This window comes from Arabidopsis lyrata (assembly GCF_000004255.2).
Source record: "Arabidopsis lyrata subsp. lyrata unplaced genomic scaffold ARALYscaffold_4, whole genome shotgun sequence".
NCBI classification, from domain to species: domain Eukaryota; kingdom Viridiplantae; phylum Streptophyta; class Magnoliopsida; order Brassicales; family Brassicaceae; genus Arabidopsis; species Arabidopsis lyrata.
Window position 1 is genome coordinate 17833215 of NW_003302552.1, and position 14813 is coordinate 17848027.

Genomic DNA, 14813 nt, shown 5'->3' on the forward strand with positions numbered 1-14813 from the left:
AAATGAATGGGAAACAAAGCTTAATAAAAAATGGTGTTCGAAATTGCAATGAAAAAATATATACTGCTTCCTTTGTTCGGTCTATATTACTAATTTCCAAGAAACGTCACTTTCGTTCTTTGAGAACAAAAAACACAAGAAGAAAGAGACACACATGACATACATCGTCTACGCATCTCTCTCTCTCTCTTCGATCTTGGCCTTCTCTGTTCTTGTTATTGTTCATTGGTATCTTCAATACCATCAATCACCTCTATCGAGCTCATACTTGGACTATTGATAAACAAAACTAGTATATACTATAGTATTAGTAACATCATAATCACTATGAGAGAAACGGTTGTGATCAAATGTTGTTTAGGGGATGAGAAATGGACATTCTTGAGTCTTCAAATCTTAAGTTGCATCTGAGTACCAAGAAAACTCATTACCAGCCTGTGATTCTTCTTCATGACTTGAGGTTGAAGCAACATCTTTGAGCTTTGATTTTGAATCAGCTTCTTCCATGGAAGCAACATTTCCAGTTGCATGATCAGTTTTCTCTTCATCCACGGCTCCATTTTCATGAGTTTCTTCTTCTTCTTCCTTGGATGCTGAAGTGCAAACCGATGATATACAAGAAACTTCAGATGAATTTGATCCCTCCGAACTGCGTGACCCTTTAATGGATTCAAGTTTTTTCATCAGAAACTTTAGTCTCTTCTCTGCTTTTTCCCTTAATCTTATCTCTTCTTTTAGATTACGTTCCAACTCTTCCATCTGTTTCCAAGAGATTAAAGCTTGTCTTTGAGAAATAAATCAGCTTTTTACCAAATCCAGATCAAAACTAACAACTTTAAAAACAACACCTTTTTGGTCCAAGAAACGAGAACAGAGTAATTAGTGATACTCTCTTGATAGACACGTAACAAGAAAGACTCATTCTTGATTCTTGATCAAACCCAGATATTCTTAAACAAGAATGAAACTTAGGATTTAATCAAAGTTACCTTTCTTGTAATAAGCTCTGCTTCTTCTTTTGCAGATCTTGAAACTTGCCTCTCTGCAAGTAGTCTCCCTCTTAGACACTCCACAGTTCTCAGACCTTCTTCCTTTTCTTCTTCTTCCATCTTCTTACTTGTAGAACTTGTTCTTAACCAAAAAGAGAGACAAAAACAATTCCTCAATCTCTATATTAAAGTTGTTAAATCACACAATAACATATACATGTATCTATAAAAAGAGAGAGTGAGAGAGAAAGAGAAGCCCCACCTGCATTTTGTGTTGCAATTAGAGGGATCAATGGTCATACTCATACTGTTTTTTTCATTCAACAAACAAAACCAAATTGGTAAAATCTTAAACTTCAACTTCACAACTAACTGCAAAAAAAAGACCAATGTGTTGTTAGATCATGTCATTTAATGTTCATTCAATAAGGAACATATCAACATCATACTTTAAAATCAACTTACCACAGAAGAAAATTCAAAATATTTCCAAGTTCAAATACAAAAACAGATCCAGATTCAAATCCCTTGAGTCTTGAAAGAGGAGGGAAATGTACCTAAAAACCCCAAAAAAAATTGAAGTTGTGTTTGAAAAACAAAAAACAGAATCTGTCGTGTAGGGACAATAAATAAGTTGATTTGTAAGCAAAACGACAGTGTGTGCTTTGGACTTTTGTTGCCTGCAGCTCCCGTGAGTTGGTAAATCTCCCACTTCAAAACCTTTTTTTAAAATAAAAACAATAATCAATTCACTGGTATTGTAAATTTTTACTGCATATTTTCTTATATTATCTTACATGACAAATATGCATGTGTACCAGAGGAACCATCCTGATTATTAATCCATTATGTTCTTTGACGTTAATTCCAAAGGAAAAATCATTATTATAGTCGTTACTGTTTTGTGATACGATTCTAGTTTTACCAAGTGTTTACAAAACTCTTTGTCAAACATATTTAATCCAAAAATAGATTTATTTGCCTTTGCTTTGAAAGAAACTTTTTATCGGTTGCATTTATATGTGTATGTGTACTTATTTATATGTTCTGCTTCTTGTGTTGTGCGGCATTGCACTATTGGTGAATGTGAAATAATCAAAAACAAAATAAGTTTGACGGTTTTGTAAATGAATAAAATTAAGGAGATGAGGAAAATCTTGTGACCCTCCATAGATCTGAAAAATGAGCAACCATTAGTGGTCACACAGAAAATTAATGCTCCCAACCTCTCACTATATTTTTTACTTTACAATTTTTTATTTTCTTCGAAATTAGATTAGCAACACGCAAAGAAAAATTGAGTGATTAGTGATATTGAGCTCGCGTGTACTTTACTCTGAGACCAAAATTAACTACATAAACCTCATTAATCAAAATACTGCTTACTTTGTGAATAAAACTAATGAAACATATAAAACTAACATTCTTATTCTTATTAGCAACCCCACCACTTCAATCAATATCACTTCATTACTCTCAAGTTAAAGCTTGGGGTTGCTGCTTGCTTCTATCAACCATTCAACGTCATGTTCAATCACATTCACAACAGCAAAAAAAAAGGAAAACAAAATCATTAAATTGCAACTCTTTGAAAAGCTCCACAAAAAACAAATCATCACAGTAACTCCTTGAGAAGTCCATGGCAAGAAAATGCATAAGCTTCATCAAGCTCTTGTTTCATGATATACTCTTTGTCGCTCATTGACTCAACCAAACCCTCTATTATATCATACATCTCTTTGCTTCTCTCACACGAACTGTCTTTCGCTATGAAACTACGTAATCCTTTATTAGTTTCGATCCAGCTGGTGCCGGGGATTTTCTTCAATCCGATTCTTTTCATCTTATCCCTAACAACTTCAGCTTCTTCCCACCTCCCTGCTTGAGTGTACAAATTCGCCATGATAGTGTAGTTCCCTGTATTTTCGGGTTCCATTTCAAACAAGCGATCACAAGCGAACCTAGCGATCTCCACATCACCGAGAACAGAAGCCCCGTTCAACAATGCGCCCCAAACTTTAGCAATTGGTTCAATTGGCATCTTAGAAATGAATTCCATTGCATTCGAAAGTTTTCCAGCCCGGCTAAGAACACTAACCATACAAGCATAGTGCTCCACTCCAGGCTCAATGTTATACTTAGTTAACATAGAATCAAATATATGTTGCGCCTTATCCGAATCCCCCGAGTGCGCAAAAGCTGAAAGAACAGCTGTTAGTGTGACATTGTCTGGCTTAGTTCCAAGACACTGCATTTGGTCAAAAAGACTACAAGCAGAATCAGAGTCTCCATGAACAGCATATGCTGTTATAATTGCGGTCCAAACAATCAAGCTCCTGTCTTTACAGTTATCAAAAACCCTTTGAGCTCCTAGCAGAAATCCTAATTTGGCATAGTTATCTATAATGGAGGTGGTGACATATATATTGTTGTCAGAGCCGTTACGGATGGCAAAAGCGTGGATTTCCTTACCCCCTTTCAGATTTGAACTATATGTCAACGACGGAAGAAGGCTCGAAAGGGTCACCGTGTTTGGCCTAGAGCCACATCTTATCATCTCCCTAAATGAGTTTATAACCTCCTCATGATGGTTATTCTGCATAAGACCTGAAATCACAGCATTCCACGTACTCAGACCAATGCTTTCCATTTCACTAAATAAAGCCATTGCTTCCTTGACAAGACCATGAGCCATATATCCAGAAATTATAGCTCCGTATGTAACCGAATCTTTCTCACTCATCTCATCAAACAAAGCTCTTGCATAATCCAAGCTACCACATTTAGCATAAAAACCAATCACAGCGTTACACAGGGATAAATCCATCTGAATATGATTCTCGATCATCTTCTTGTGAACTTCCATCCCGAAAACAAGATCGCTTGACTGTCCGCAGGCCTGCAAGACGCTTATCACAGTGACTTCGTTAGGCTTAAAATCTGAGCAACCTAACATCGCTTTATACAACTTCTTACAATCCTCAAAAGACCCACTTTGAGAATACCCGGAAATCATAGAGTTCCACGAAACAACATCTCTGTCAGACATTTCATCAAACACTTTCCTCGCAGACTCGATGTTATCACACTTTGTATAGTACGTGATCAGTCCATTGCCCACGAAGACATCGGAATCAGACCCACCTCGTATAACAAACCCATGAACTTGCCGAGCCAATGAACCCAACCAGAAATCATCACAACCTGAGAGTGCCTTCAACACACAAGAGATGCTAATAGAATCTGGTCTGGCAGCACCGGAAGAGTAACAAGAGGACCCAATCCAGGACAAGAACAAAGAAAAAGCATCAAAATACATTTCACGCGACGTATACGCGATGAGAAGTGCGTTGTAAGAGAAGGCATTTCTAACGGTAATTTCGTCGAACACATGGAGTGCTTGGTGGAAGCGATTCTGCCTAGTGTAAAAACTGATGAGCTTTGAAGCGAGGAAGTTGTCAGGCGCGATGGAGAAGACGACAATGCGCGCGTGAAGCTGAAGCGCGTGGAGAGGAAGTCGGTGACGGGTGAAGTGCTGGATGAGGTGACCATACGCGCCGCCGTCGACCGCCGCTTTGTTTAGCAAGCCTTGCAAGGCTCGTTGAATTTCGAATCCCAACTTCATTCATATCTAACCAAAAGCTAAACCGGAGAAATTAAACAGTATGGATATATAGGCAAGTTAATGGGCTTATTAGTGGGCCTTAATAAGCCCGTAGTGTCGCTTTATTACAGAGCGAGGGAGTACTGAAATCGATTTTGAGTTTCATGTCTTGTCTGAGTAATTATTATTGTCGAGCTGTCAGGTATATTCAATCTCGGTCTTGCTACAGTCGATCACTGAATCGTGATATAGCTAACGAATCATCTGAAGTTGAGAGACGAGCTCGTTCTCTGAGAGTTCTAGATATCATATCTTCGAAATCTGGTGGAGTTTCGAATCGACAGAATCATTTTGGTTTCGTTCAGGAATTTCTACAAACAGATTCGAGGCAATTTAGAGGTCAAGCAATTTCCGAGGATTTTGATCTCTCAAGAACCAAAAATGGAGTTTCAAGCGTGCTCGAAGAAGTTATGCTGGAGGATTCTTCAAGCTCTGTCAAGCGAGATGGATGGAGTTTCGATGCTTATGGTTTATCATCCGCCGTGAGATCCTGTGGGTCGAATCGAGACTTTAGAACCGGTTCGGGGTTTCATTGCTTAGCATTGAAAGGTGGGTTTATCTCAGATGTCTACTTAGGAAGTTCCCTGGTCGTTTTGTACCGAGATTCTGGTGAAGTAGAGAATGCACATAAAGTGTTTGCTGAAATGCCTGACAATAACGTGGTTTCATGGACGGCTATGATTTCAGGGTTTGCGCAAGAATGGCGAGTTGATATCTGCATGAAGCTGTATTCAGAGATGAGAAATTCAACCTCTGATCCGAATGATTATACTTTCACGGCTCTCTTGAGCGCTTGCACGGGAAGCGGAGCCCTAGGGCAAGGAAGAAGCGTTCATTGTCAGACTCTCCAAATGGGATTGAAGTCGTATCTTCATATCTCAAACTCTCTCATCTCGATGTACTGCAAATGTGGCGATTTGAAGGATGCTTTTCGTATCTTTGACCAGTTTTCAAACAAAGACGTTGTTTCCTGGAACTCTATGATTGCTGGTTACGCGCAGTACGGCCTTGCAACGCAAGCAATCGAGCTCTTTGAATTAATGATGCCCAAAAGCGGAATAAAGCCTGATGCAATCACATATCTAGGACTTCTGTCATCGTGCAGACACGCAGGTCTTGTAATAGAAGGAAGAAAGTTCTTCAACTTGATGGCAGAACGCGGCCTGAAACCAGAACTCAACCACTACTCTTGTCTGGTCGATCTTCTTGGCAGATTTGGTCTGTTGCAAGAAGCCCTGGAACTGATAGAGAACATGCCAATGAAACCAAACTCAGTCATATGGGGATCCCTGCTTTTTTCTTGCCGTGTGCACGGCGATGTCTGGATGGGAATCAGAGCTGCAGAGGAACGGTTGATTCTTGAACCTGAATGTGCAGCCACACATGTCCAGCTGGCGAATCTTTACGCCAGTGTCGGCTACTGGAAAGAGGCGGCGACAGTGAGGAAACTGATGAAAGATAAAGGACTGAGGACGAATCCAGGTTGTAGTTGGATCGAGATCGATAATAATATTTTTATGTTTAAAGCTGAAGATGGTAGCAACTGTAGAATGCTAGAGATTGTTCATGTTCTTCATTGTCTAATTGATCACATGGAGTTCCTCTAATACGACGCCGTATATGTGTTTTCTCATTAGTTTTATAGTGTATACCAGATCCATATCTTTTATAAATGGATCCATTTTTGCTTTTGAACGTTTTCACTTTTTCAACAATACTTTAGTACTAGTGAAAGACTTTAAATTATTATAGTTAAGTAATGAACACACATTAATTTATTAATCAACCAGGTAATCAGATGAATTTAGCTGTATAATGCGGTAAAATGCACCAAGAGTTCTCTCCATCTAAAACCTTCTCAACTCTTTGACTTTGTTCTATATGACGTATTTTCCTCAATTTTGAACTATAATAATGTTAAGTTAAAAAACACACGCCTTCAAAATTTTCTTTGGTTTATAATTAAAATTTTAAGGTACAAGTTTGCACGATTAATTTTTTGAGTGAGGATTAGAACTCTAAAACTGAGATAATTACACAAAATTCGTAATAAAGGAATCGAATCTAGGAAAGTGTCTACTGTTTCCAACTGGTCCTCTCTTATATACCCTTCTCCACTACTACCGCACTCAGAAGACGACGACAAAACAAAAGTTGCGATAGACAGAGAGATGGATCTGTATTGGGAAGATTTTTTCAAGGATTACGAATGGCTCATCGTGTTTCTGAAAGGCATGGTGAAGCCCGCGGCGGCGCTCGTGGTGGTGCTTTTGGCGGTGGTTCTTTCCTACTCGCAGAACCTCTCTTTGGAAGGAGAAATGATCTACTCTGTTTTCCGATCGTTTCTTCAACTCTCTGTTATCGGATTTGTTCTTCAATTCATCTTTAACCAAGAAAACTCCGGCTGGATCGTCCTTGCTTATCTCTTCATGGTCAGTTTCAATCAAATTCAGGATCGGCTCTGCCTTTTTTATATTCTAAATGGTTTGGTTTCCGTACAGGTATCTGTCGCCGGTTACACTGCCGGACAACGTGCAAAGCACGTGCCACGTGGAAAGTACGTGGCCGGATTATCGATCCTTGCCGGGACTTCAATCACAATGATTTTGCTCGTCGTCCTCAACGTCTTTCCTTTCACTCCGAGGTATATGATCCCAATCGCCGGAATGTTGGTCGGAAACGCCATGACGGTCACCGGAGTTACCATGAAACAGCTTCGAGATGACATCAAAATGCAACTCAACCTGGTATAAAAAAACTCCTTTACAAACTTTAACCAAACCAAATTCCCGGTTTAATTAGATTTCCGGTTTAATTGATTTTGTCATGAACCGTAGGTGGAGACGGCATTGGCACTAGGCGCAACGCCAAGACAAGCGACGTTGCAACAGGTGAAGAGAGCATTGGTGATCTCTCTATCTCCGGTTTTGGATAGCTGCAAAACTGTTGGATTGATCTCTCTACCAGGCGCGATGACCGGTATGATAATGGGTGGTGCGTCGCCTCTTGAAGCTATTCAGCTTCAGATTGTAGTCATGAACATGATGGTTGGAGCAGCAACAGTTAGTAGCATCACGTCTACGTATCTTTGTTGGCCATCTTTCTTCACTAAAGCTTACCAGTTACAAACTCATGTCTTCTCCTCAAATTGAAACTTTTATAAATCCTTTTAACAATCTTTGAAAACTTGTCCGAAACAAAAAACGCCACAACATTATGTCTTAAATAGAAAAACTCTTGATAACATGCAACTTAAAAGGGTCTAAAGCAAACACACTTAAAGAGGAAGTATCTAGCAGTCGATCCAATAGTACACATGCTACAATGCCTGCAACCTGAGAGGCCATGAGGCATCAAAGTTAAGGGGACTCGCTTCCTCTAGGGGAAGCACGGTTTGGCTCGTAATCATCATCAATAGGGCTCTGGTCCTCTTTCAGGCTGTCACCGCCGGCTCCTACAACAGGACTGACAACAGAGTTTCTGCCATTTCCATTGTCTTGGGGGCTACCACCGTCACGGTCTGATCCGTCTTCCTTTTGAAGCTTTGGTGATGGTGGCGGGCTCCCGTCTATGATCTTTGGGCTGCCTTCATCATCAAGAACCGGACTACGATCTCTGACTCTTGGCGATAGAGAGTCATCCATTCGCTTAGGACTGCGTGATCTCTCCTCCACACTCCTCTCTCTTCTTCTCACCGGGGATCGTGATCGGCTGACCATAAGGAAAATAAGAAGTAAATCAGAGTGCTAAACAATTTAAACGAGACACAAAGCTAGAGAAAGCAGTTACTCAGGTTCATGCATAAATCTAATGCATGTAAGCATCTAAACATAAACCAAAACACTGAATATTATAAGGGAAAATACTAACCTGTAGCTTCGGCTTCGGCTAAGACTCTGGCTTGGGATTCTTCTACGACGAGGAGAACGGGATCTTACAGGTGACCTGGAGTAGCTTCCACTCCGCCTACCATACAATCCAGAAAGTGATATAAGAAACTGGAAAGAATAACAAAAATATGCATTTCTGAAAGAAATGTTAGTACCTAAGCTTCTTGGGGCTGTTTTTGCAGTTTCTCTCAATGTGTCCTCTCTCTCCACAACGGTAACACTTGTTCTTCCAGTCCCCTGCCGTGCAGTCCCGAGCCCAATGACCGTCAACACCACAGTTAAAACAGCGACCAGCTCCAGGAGGTGGGCCTCTGCTATCATAATCTCGAGAACCACGAGGTGCCTATTGTACAAACATAAAGTTTGGTAAACACATACAACCATACATATAAAAAATGATAGAGCCTGAAAATAGAGAGCCAAACAACTCACCCCTCTTGAAAACTCCACAGTGATGCGACTTCCATCAAAGTCTCGCCCGTCCAAGTAATGTCTCGCATCATCAGCATCACGGGGATCACCAAATTCCTGATTTCAAAAGAGTGAGGACAAAAAGCCACATGCATAGTGTGTTTTCCACATTATACATTGGTTACAACTAGAAAAACGTACTACATACTTTTTCAAGCAATCGAAAGCTCAGGTTAAAAGGAGATTTTACTTACAACAAAAGCATAATCTCGCTTCATATCCACATCTCGCACTCTGCGGAAGAAATTGTTGGCAGAAAAGTAAGGCCATCATTACTTTAAGGTACTTCTAAACACCATTTTGAGACTGAGTCTCCATTCCCATCAAAACACATAAAAAAAATCTACAAACAGAATCGCCAAGGCGGCCCCGCCCCCTATACACTTGGCGAGAATTTCCACCAAGTCCACCCATTCATCAAACACCTCCAGGTTAGGCAAAATCCCAGAGACCTTCAATAAGATCATTCAAGTTAAAAACATACACTAAACCTAGATTCACAATCTTCCCTCAAGAACACAAATATCAAAATAAAGAAGCAAAAATATGCCCCTCGATACTTAGTGACAACTTTCTGCATTTGTCCCTCAGACTACAAATTCTCAAAATTTACTAAGATAAATAAAAAAGGCACATGAAGACTCTCATTTAACTAACCCCCAACACATAGAAATCAATCAAAACAAAGAAGCATTATGCCCCCAATACTTTTAGCTTTCTGCATCTCGTTCCTCGCACAATAGCAAACAAATTCTCAGTATCTACGAACATAACTAGAAAAAGCACATTGAGACCCTCATTCCCCAAGACTAGAAATCAATATTCTTCATTCATACTCAGAGATAGAGATATAGACGACTCAGATTACCTTCCGTAATCATAGATAGAGATATAAACTTTCATTCATAATCATAGATAGAGATATAGAAGAGTCAATTACCTTCCGTATCTGCTAAAAAGACGTTCAAGGTCTCGGGTCCTAGTTCTGGATGACAAGCGGCCAACATAAAGACGAGTGTTCCCATAGCGATCATCGTAGCGAGGCATTTTCAAACTACAACAAAAAAGGGACAAAGAAGCCACAAATTTGAGCATAACCTGTTAGAAACTATATAACAAGAAACGTAACAACAATTCACTAACTCAAGACCAATAAGAAGAAGAACAAACGCCCCAAAGAAAGGTAAAACTTCAATCAAACGCCACTCAGCTAATTCAGAGACAAGGAAGCAATTAATCGGAAGGACAGAAGCAATCGGAAACCATCACCGCAGATGCATCGAAATCAATATAAAATTGCAAATCCGAGCTCGTAAAACACTAAAATTCAATCTGAATCATAGAATTGAGCAGATTTTTGATACCTGGGGATTGAAGGAGAACACTGCGAAACCCGGAAGCCCTAATTTCGAAAGGAAAGGGGGAAGAAGAGGAAAGCGTAAGGTAGCAAAAGTCTGGTTTTCAAGAGTTTATAAATGGGCTTTCAGACAGGACCGACTAGATCCAACTGTAGTGATTTGGTGTTGTCTCTTAAACCAAAAGGGGATAAGTATCGATGTGACCGATATTTACCATTTTTGCAATCCGTTGGGCCTAAAATTAAATAAAACCCATTGAATTAGGTGTAAATTGTAAAATAAGATTTTCAGAACCAAGGAGCCAAGGAGGTTTGCAATTTTTGTATCTCTTGGTTATCTTCTTTGTTACACACTCTGATCACATTTGCTCAAGTTTATTTAAAACGGTATCCATACTAAACTATATAATAGTGATGCAAATTCATTATAACAGATTGGATCATCATCTAGTCTTTAAATGTAGCTAAAATACTTACAACATTTAAGATTAACATCTATTTTCTACTTTATGGAATAAAATTTTACCGACTCATGTTATAAACTATTCCCAGATGAACAAATCAAATTCTGCCTATAATGCTATTTTGTTTCTTTTTGTTGTTACAAGAAAAATTAGTTGATATTAGCTTAAAGTTTTTTTTTTTTTTTTTGTCGTCTTGAATAATATTGCAAAAAGGAACAGAGTTGTATGAAAGAAAAACATAGCATAAATCGAAAAACAGAGAAACCCAAAACAGAGGCCGATGACAAAACTAAAATCTACCTCGTCGTTCTTCTTCAATCCGGTTGTGTAACCATGCCGGACCTCCTCGTGCTAGGTAAGATGTAAACCGTCCTTCTCGTGTCACACTACAAGCAATCTCCTTGGCCAAAGAATTGGCTTTCGGTGAAGAGAGGTGAAACTTAACCTCCCGCATCACCCGTATTGCTTGTTGAATTTTGATAATCTGAGAACGGTATTTGGGGTACTCCTCCGGTCGAGCTATTGCGTCCAAAGCTGCTTTACAATCTGACCAGACTCCACAAGACTCTATACGCAAATCTTTCAAACTGCGGATGCACCAAAGAATGATATGTAATTCCGCAGCTATCCGGTTAACTATGGGAAGGAAAGCATCTCGGACATAAAATAAGACATCTCCCAGGTGATTGCGTAGGATCCAAGCTCCACCAACATGATAAAAATCTTTTAGCTTAAAGGTTTAATTTGAGTTTTTTTTTTTTTTTACATTTTACATTTTATTTTCCTAAAGCATTTTCACTATTTTTTATAATAAAATAAAGAAGATATATATATTAAATAGTTCATTTCATAAGGGGATTAAAAATACACATTTAATTAATCGATTAATTATAACAAAGAAATACAAATATATAATTGAAAGGAAAAAAAAATTACAACAAACATTTGCTTTCTTATTTTTTCTTAATTTTCACAACCAAAAAAAAAAAATTGTTTAAATCATCACCTCCGTTTGTTCTTGCTCCCAATCAACAAAGTGAAATAAAACAAAACCCTAAAGAAAAATCCCCAAGCAACAGTAATCCACAAACAATTCCATTTACTCAAATCCGTAATCCCTTGCTGCTTCAATATATCAATCCCCGTCGTCACACACGTCTCCGCCGTCACATTCGTCCCTAAAACACCGCTCATACTCTTCAACAGATTCAACTTCACGTCGTTCGGAAACTCCCCCAACGGCGAATTATCAAAAATCTGAACTCCTCTGACGAAACATTTCGTCGGATCTTCGAATTCGTTCTGCAACACTCCTTCGTAAGGGTATTTCACTAAGGAGATGTAATGGAACCAGAGCCAGTAAACAGGGATTCGATCTCTGGAGATGAAGAATCCGGAGAAGAGGAGGAAGTAAGCGAGGATCGCTACAACGATTGTGAATCCGAGCATTACGTTGGCGACGACGCCGGAGAGGAATGTTACGAAGGAGCTTCCGGCCCAGAATGAGGCGAGGATTGTGAGGAAGAAGAAGAGGAAACCACTTGTGCCTCCGGACAGACCAACGGCCCAGAATGTTGTGGCGGCGAAGCTTGCGGAGAGGAAGATTAAGGCAGGGATTGAGATTATGGATTGAGAGAGGACGTAGGAGGATCTCCGGTAAGCGTTGTAAGCTGTTTCTCTCATGAATATGTAACGTTCTTCTAGAAACACTGGGATTGCTTCTGCACATGTGTAGAATGTTGTTGACATTGCGAATGCGAAGAATCCTAAACGTTCTTGTGCTCCTTTTGGGGAATTGTCTAGGTTAGTGAACATTGTGGCTAGGATGATTCCGGTCACCATTACAGCTCCTAGTCGCATTCCGAGGAGCTCTGGTTGCCTCATTGAGTTTAGTATAGCGCGTTTGCCTATGACGATCATTTCGATCCAGAAAGGATTGGCGAATGTTTGGAATGATGGTGTTAGGTTTGATGAGTTGTTTGTTGCTCCAGAGACGAGTTTCCCTCTGGAGATACTCGCGGTTATCGCTTCTTTGAGAGATGCGTTGTTGTTTTTCTTGTTACCATTGCTATAGCTTGGTGATTGCGCTTGCTTTGCTCGCCATTTCTTGTGGAATTCGACAAGTGGCTTGGTTCCTTCTGCAGAATTTTCCAGCTCTCGGATGAGATCGAGAGCGAACTCTGTTTTGTTCTCGTTTTCAGGAATCGGGTGCTCGAACTCTGAGAAGAACTGAGGGAGATGTGTTGGTGAGCCACTGTAAACCGTGTTTCCCCTAGAAAGGAAGATTAACTGATCTAGCAAACCCATGATTCTGTAACTTGGCTGATGGATTGACATGATAACTATGCTGCCACTCTGTGCGATTCTCTGAAGCACTTTGATAACCATGTAGGCGCTCGTAGAGTCAAGCCCTGAGGTTGGCTCATCGAGAAAGAGGATGATTGGGTCATGGATTATGTCGTTTCCAATTGATACACGTCTCCTTTCTCCTCCAGACACGCCTCTGTGGCCTTCATCACCAATCACGGTTTTTGCAGCGCTCCTTAGGCCCAATTGGTCAATCAGAGCTTGAACCCGTGCTTTCTTCTTCTTCTTGGAGAGTGAACGAGGGAGCCTGAACTCTGCAGAGAACATTAGAGTTTCCTCCACGGTAAGCATCGAGAAGAGAAGGTCGTCTTGCATCACGTAAGCCGATATAACTTTCTGCAGTCTGGATTCAAGAACTTCACCGTTTAAGGTAATGGATCCCCTGAGGCTGTCTTTTGCGATCCGGTTAGCTAATGCATCGATCAGCGTTGATTTACCAGACCCCACTTGCTCCAAGAACCGCCAATCATCTCCCCTTCATGGGCTTCACCTGAAATTCCGTTCAATAGTATCTTAGTGTTCACCGAGGAACCGTTTCGTGACTTCCTGCAGCAAGCGAGGGGATTAAACTTCTTTTGGATCTTCACGCTGTAGGTCAAGTCGTTGAATGAAAGAACAAACGGGGAAGAAGATATAGAAGAAGCAGGAGCAGAGGTCCATGAATTGAAAGAGGATGCAGAAGAAGTGATTGGTGAGGCAATTCCTAGAGCCCGGCTACTTGCACTTTCATCATTCCTTGCATCCTCCACATTCATAAGATGCTCGGCGAATGTGACAGAGACTCTAGGCGTGTCTCTTGGACGACGTTGAGGCTCCATGGACATCGTGTTTACATAAAACAGAGGAAGATCATTGTTGCCGTCTACTCGTTTGGCCGGAGATAATTTTCCCAAGCCAGACATTGTTTCTGTATTTTTGTCTTAATCTTCTCAGGCTATATGAGTTATATAGCTCATACCCACAAAGAAGAAATGAATAGGAGGAATAAGAAGAGAGTATTATAAAGAGATATTTATTTTAATTATAAGAATGAAAGAGATACGAAATGGTCAATATAGTTGGTAATCTCTGTGTATCTAACGATAGCTTTTGGGTTTTGTATGTTTTGATGTAATGTAGAAAACCTAAAAGTAAATGGGTAGGTGAGAGGAAGTTGTACAAAAACCCCTTCTCAATTTTCTTCCTCATTATGTTTATGTCTATTTCTTGGGGCTTAAGGTAGTTTGAAAATTTGCTATTTTCTAGAGTTTTAAGTAATTATTTGGGTTTAGTTACACGGGTCTTAAGGGTTGAGAGTAACGTCCGTGCAAAATTAGATTTAACTGCTAGTGAGCAGCCGTCCAAATCGTGCCAAATCTGCAAACTCGTACCTATCTTATTAAACTAACGATATTAAATTGTCTTAATTTTTTATTCTATTAGTGTAATTTAGTATATCACCACTTCTCCCAAAACTGTCGTATCTTTTTTGACATCCGAAATTTTTCATAAATAATTTTTTTTTTGGAGAATAAGATGGTTGATATATTTTATTGTGAAATACCACAAAATAACATGCTTTTAGGGGATACTTAATTATATTTAGCAAAGAGAAAAAGTCACATTCCTATG

The 14813-nt window shown here is 39.8% G+C and overlaps 6 protein-coding genes across 8 annotated transcripts; 2 read left to right on the top strand and 4 right to left on the bottom strand.

Moving 5' to 3' along the window:
• Window positions 1-7: 7 nt before the first annotated feature.
• LOC9317568 lies at window positions 8-1803 on the bottom strand. The gene is made up of 4 exons (XM_021029523.1): window positions 1455-1803; window positions 1252-1361; window positions 990-1131; window positions 8-759 (listed from the first exon to the last, which is right to left on the bottom strand). The coding sequence occupies exons 2-4, from the start codon at window positions 1293-1295 to the stop codon at window positions 397-399; spliced, it is 549 nt and encodes a 182-aa protein (XP_020885182.1). The 5' UTR covers window positions 1296-1361; window positions 1455-1803; the 3' UTR covers window positions 8-396.
• A 580-nt stretch (window positions 1804-2383) lies between these two features.
• LOC9317569 (pentatricopeptide repeat-containing protein At2g37310) lies at window positions 2384-4697 on the bottom strand. Its single transcript, XM_002881457.2, has one exon. It carries the CDS (start codon window positions 4612-4614, stop codon window positions 2605-2607), a length of 2010 nt encoding a protein of 669 aa, XP_002881503.1. The 5' UTR covers window positions 4615-4697; the 3' UTR covers window positions 2384-2604.
• Window positions 4682-6398, top strand: LOC9317570 (pentatricopeptide repeat-containing protein At2g37320). 2 transcript variants are annotated; one of them, XM_021027718.1, is made up of 2 exons: window positions 4693-5202; window positions 5341-6398. In XM_021027718.1, the coding sequence occupies exons 1-2, from the start codon at window positions 4758-4760 to the stop codon at window positions 6258-6260; spliced, it is 1365 nt and encodes a 454-aa protein (XP_020883377.1). In that variant the 5' UTR covers window positions 4693-4757; the 3' UTR covers window positions 6261-6398. The 2 variants fall into 2 exon arrangements, with proteins under 2 accessions (XP_020883376.1, XP_020883377.1); XM_021027717.1 differs by having other exon boundaries at window positions 4682-6398.
• A 295-nt stretch (window positions 6399-6693) lies between these two features.
• On the top strand, window positions 6694-7831 carry LOC9315729 (protein ALUMINUM SENSITIVE 3). The gene is made up of 3 exons (XM_002879616.2): window positions 6694-7085; window positions 7155-7400; window positions 7491-7831. Exons 1-3 carry the CDS (start codon window positions 6825-6827, stop codon window positions 7803-7805), a joined length of 822 nt encoding a protein of 273 aa, XP_002879662.1. The 5' UTR covers window positions 6694-6824; the 3' UTR covers window positions 7806-7831.
• On the bottom strand, window positions 7791-10490 carry LOC110229018 (serine/arginine-rich splicing factor RS2Z33). Of its 2 annotated transcripts, none has more exons than XM_021027719.1 (7): window positions 10379-10490; window positions 9955-10068; window positions 9209-9248; window positions 8976-9071; window positions 8699-8886; window positions 8524-8619; window positions 7791-8364 (listed from the first exon to the last, which is right to left on the bottom strand). In XM_021027719.1, exons 2-7 carry the CDS (start codon window positions 10059-10061, stop codon window positions 8013-8015), a joined length of 879 nt encoding a protein of 292 aa, XP_020883378.1. In that variant the 5' UTR covers window positions 10062-10068; window positions 10379-10490; the 3' UTR covers window positions 7791-8012. The 2 variants fall into 2 exon arrangements, with proteins under 2 accessions (XP_020883378.1, XP_020883379.1); XM_021027720.1 differs by having other exon boundaries at window positions 9209-9466; window positions 10379-10454.
• A 1271-nt stretch (window positions 10491-11761) lies between these two features.
• Window positions 11762-14126, bottom strand: LOC9315730 (ABC transporter G family member 2). The gene is given in 2 exon segments (XM_021029244.1): window positions 11762-13661; window positions 13664-14126. Coding segments are annotated over 2 exon segments (2265 nt in total). The 5' UTR covers window positions 14105-14126; the 3' UTR covers window positions 11762-11837.
• Between the last annotated feature and the right edge of the window lie 687 nt (window positions 14127-14813).

Coding starts and splice junctions, on each gene's coding strand:
- LOC110229018 (XM_021027719.1), bottom strand. CDS start 10,061: ATGCCTCGCTACGATGATCGCTATGGGAACACTCGTCTTTATGTTGGC. Junction 8,887..8,975: donor CTGTGGAGTTTTCAAGAGGG/GTGAGTTGTTTG, acceptor TTTGTACAATAG/GCACCTCGTGGTTCTCGAGA. Junction 8,365..8,523: donor AGCCGAAGCCGAAGCTACAG/GTTAGTATTTTC, acceptor CCTTATGGTCAG/CCGATCACGATCCCCGGTGA.
- LOC9317570 (XM_021027717.1), top strand. CDS start 4,758: ATGTCTTGTCTGAGTAATTATTATTGTCGAGCTGTCAGGTATATTCAA.
- LOC9315729 (XM_002879616.2), top strand. CDS start 6,825: ATGGATCTGTATTGGGAAGATTTTTTCAAGGATTACGAATGGCTCATC. Junction 7,086..7,154: donor TCCTTGCTTATCTCTTCATG/GTCAGTTTCAAT, acceptor GTTTCCGTACAG/GTATCTGTCGCCGGTTACAC. Junction 7,401..7,490: donor TCAAAATGCAACTCAACCTG/GTATAAAAAAAC, acceptor CATGAACCGTAG/GTGGAGACGGCATTGGCACT.
- LOC9317568 (XM_021029523.1), bottom strand. CDS start 1,295: ATGAGTATGACCATTGATCCCTCTAATTGCAACACAAAATGCAG. Junction 1,132..1,251: donor AATTGCAACACAAAATGCAG/GTGGGGCTTCTC, acceptor TTTTTGGTTAAG/AACAAGTTCTACAAGTAAGA. Junction 760..989: donor CAGAGCTTATTACAAGAAAG/GTAACTTTGATT, acceptor TCTTGGAAACAG/ATGGAAGAGTTGGAACGTAA.
- LOC9317569 (XM_002881457.2), bottom strand. CDS start 4,614: ATGAAGTTGGGATTCGAAATTCAACGAGCCTTGCAAGGCTTGCTAAAC.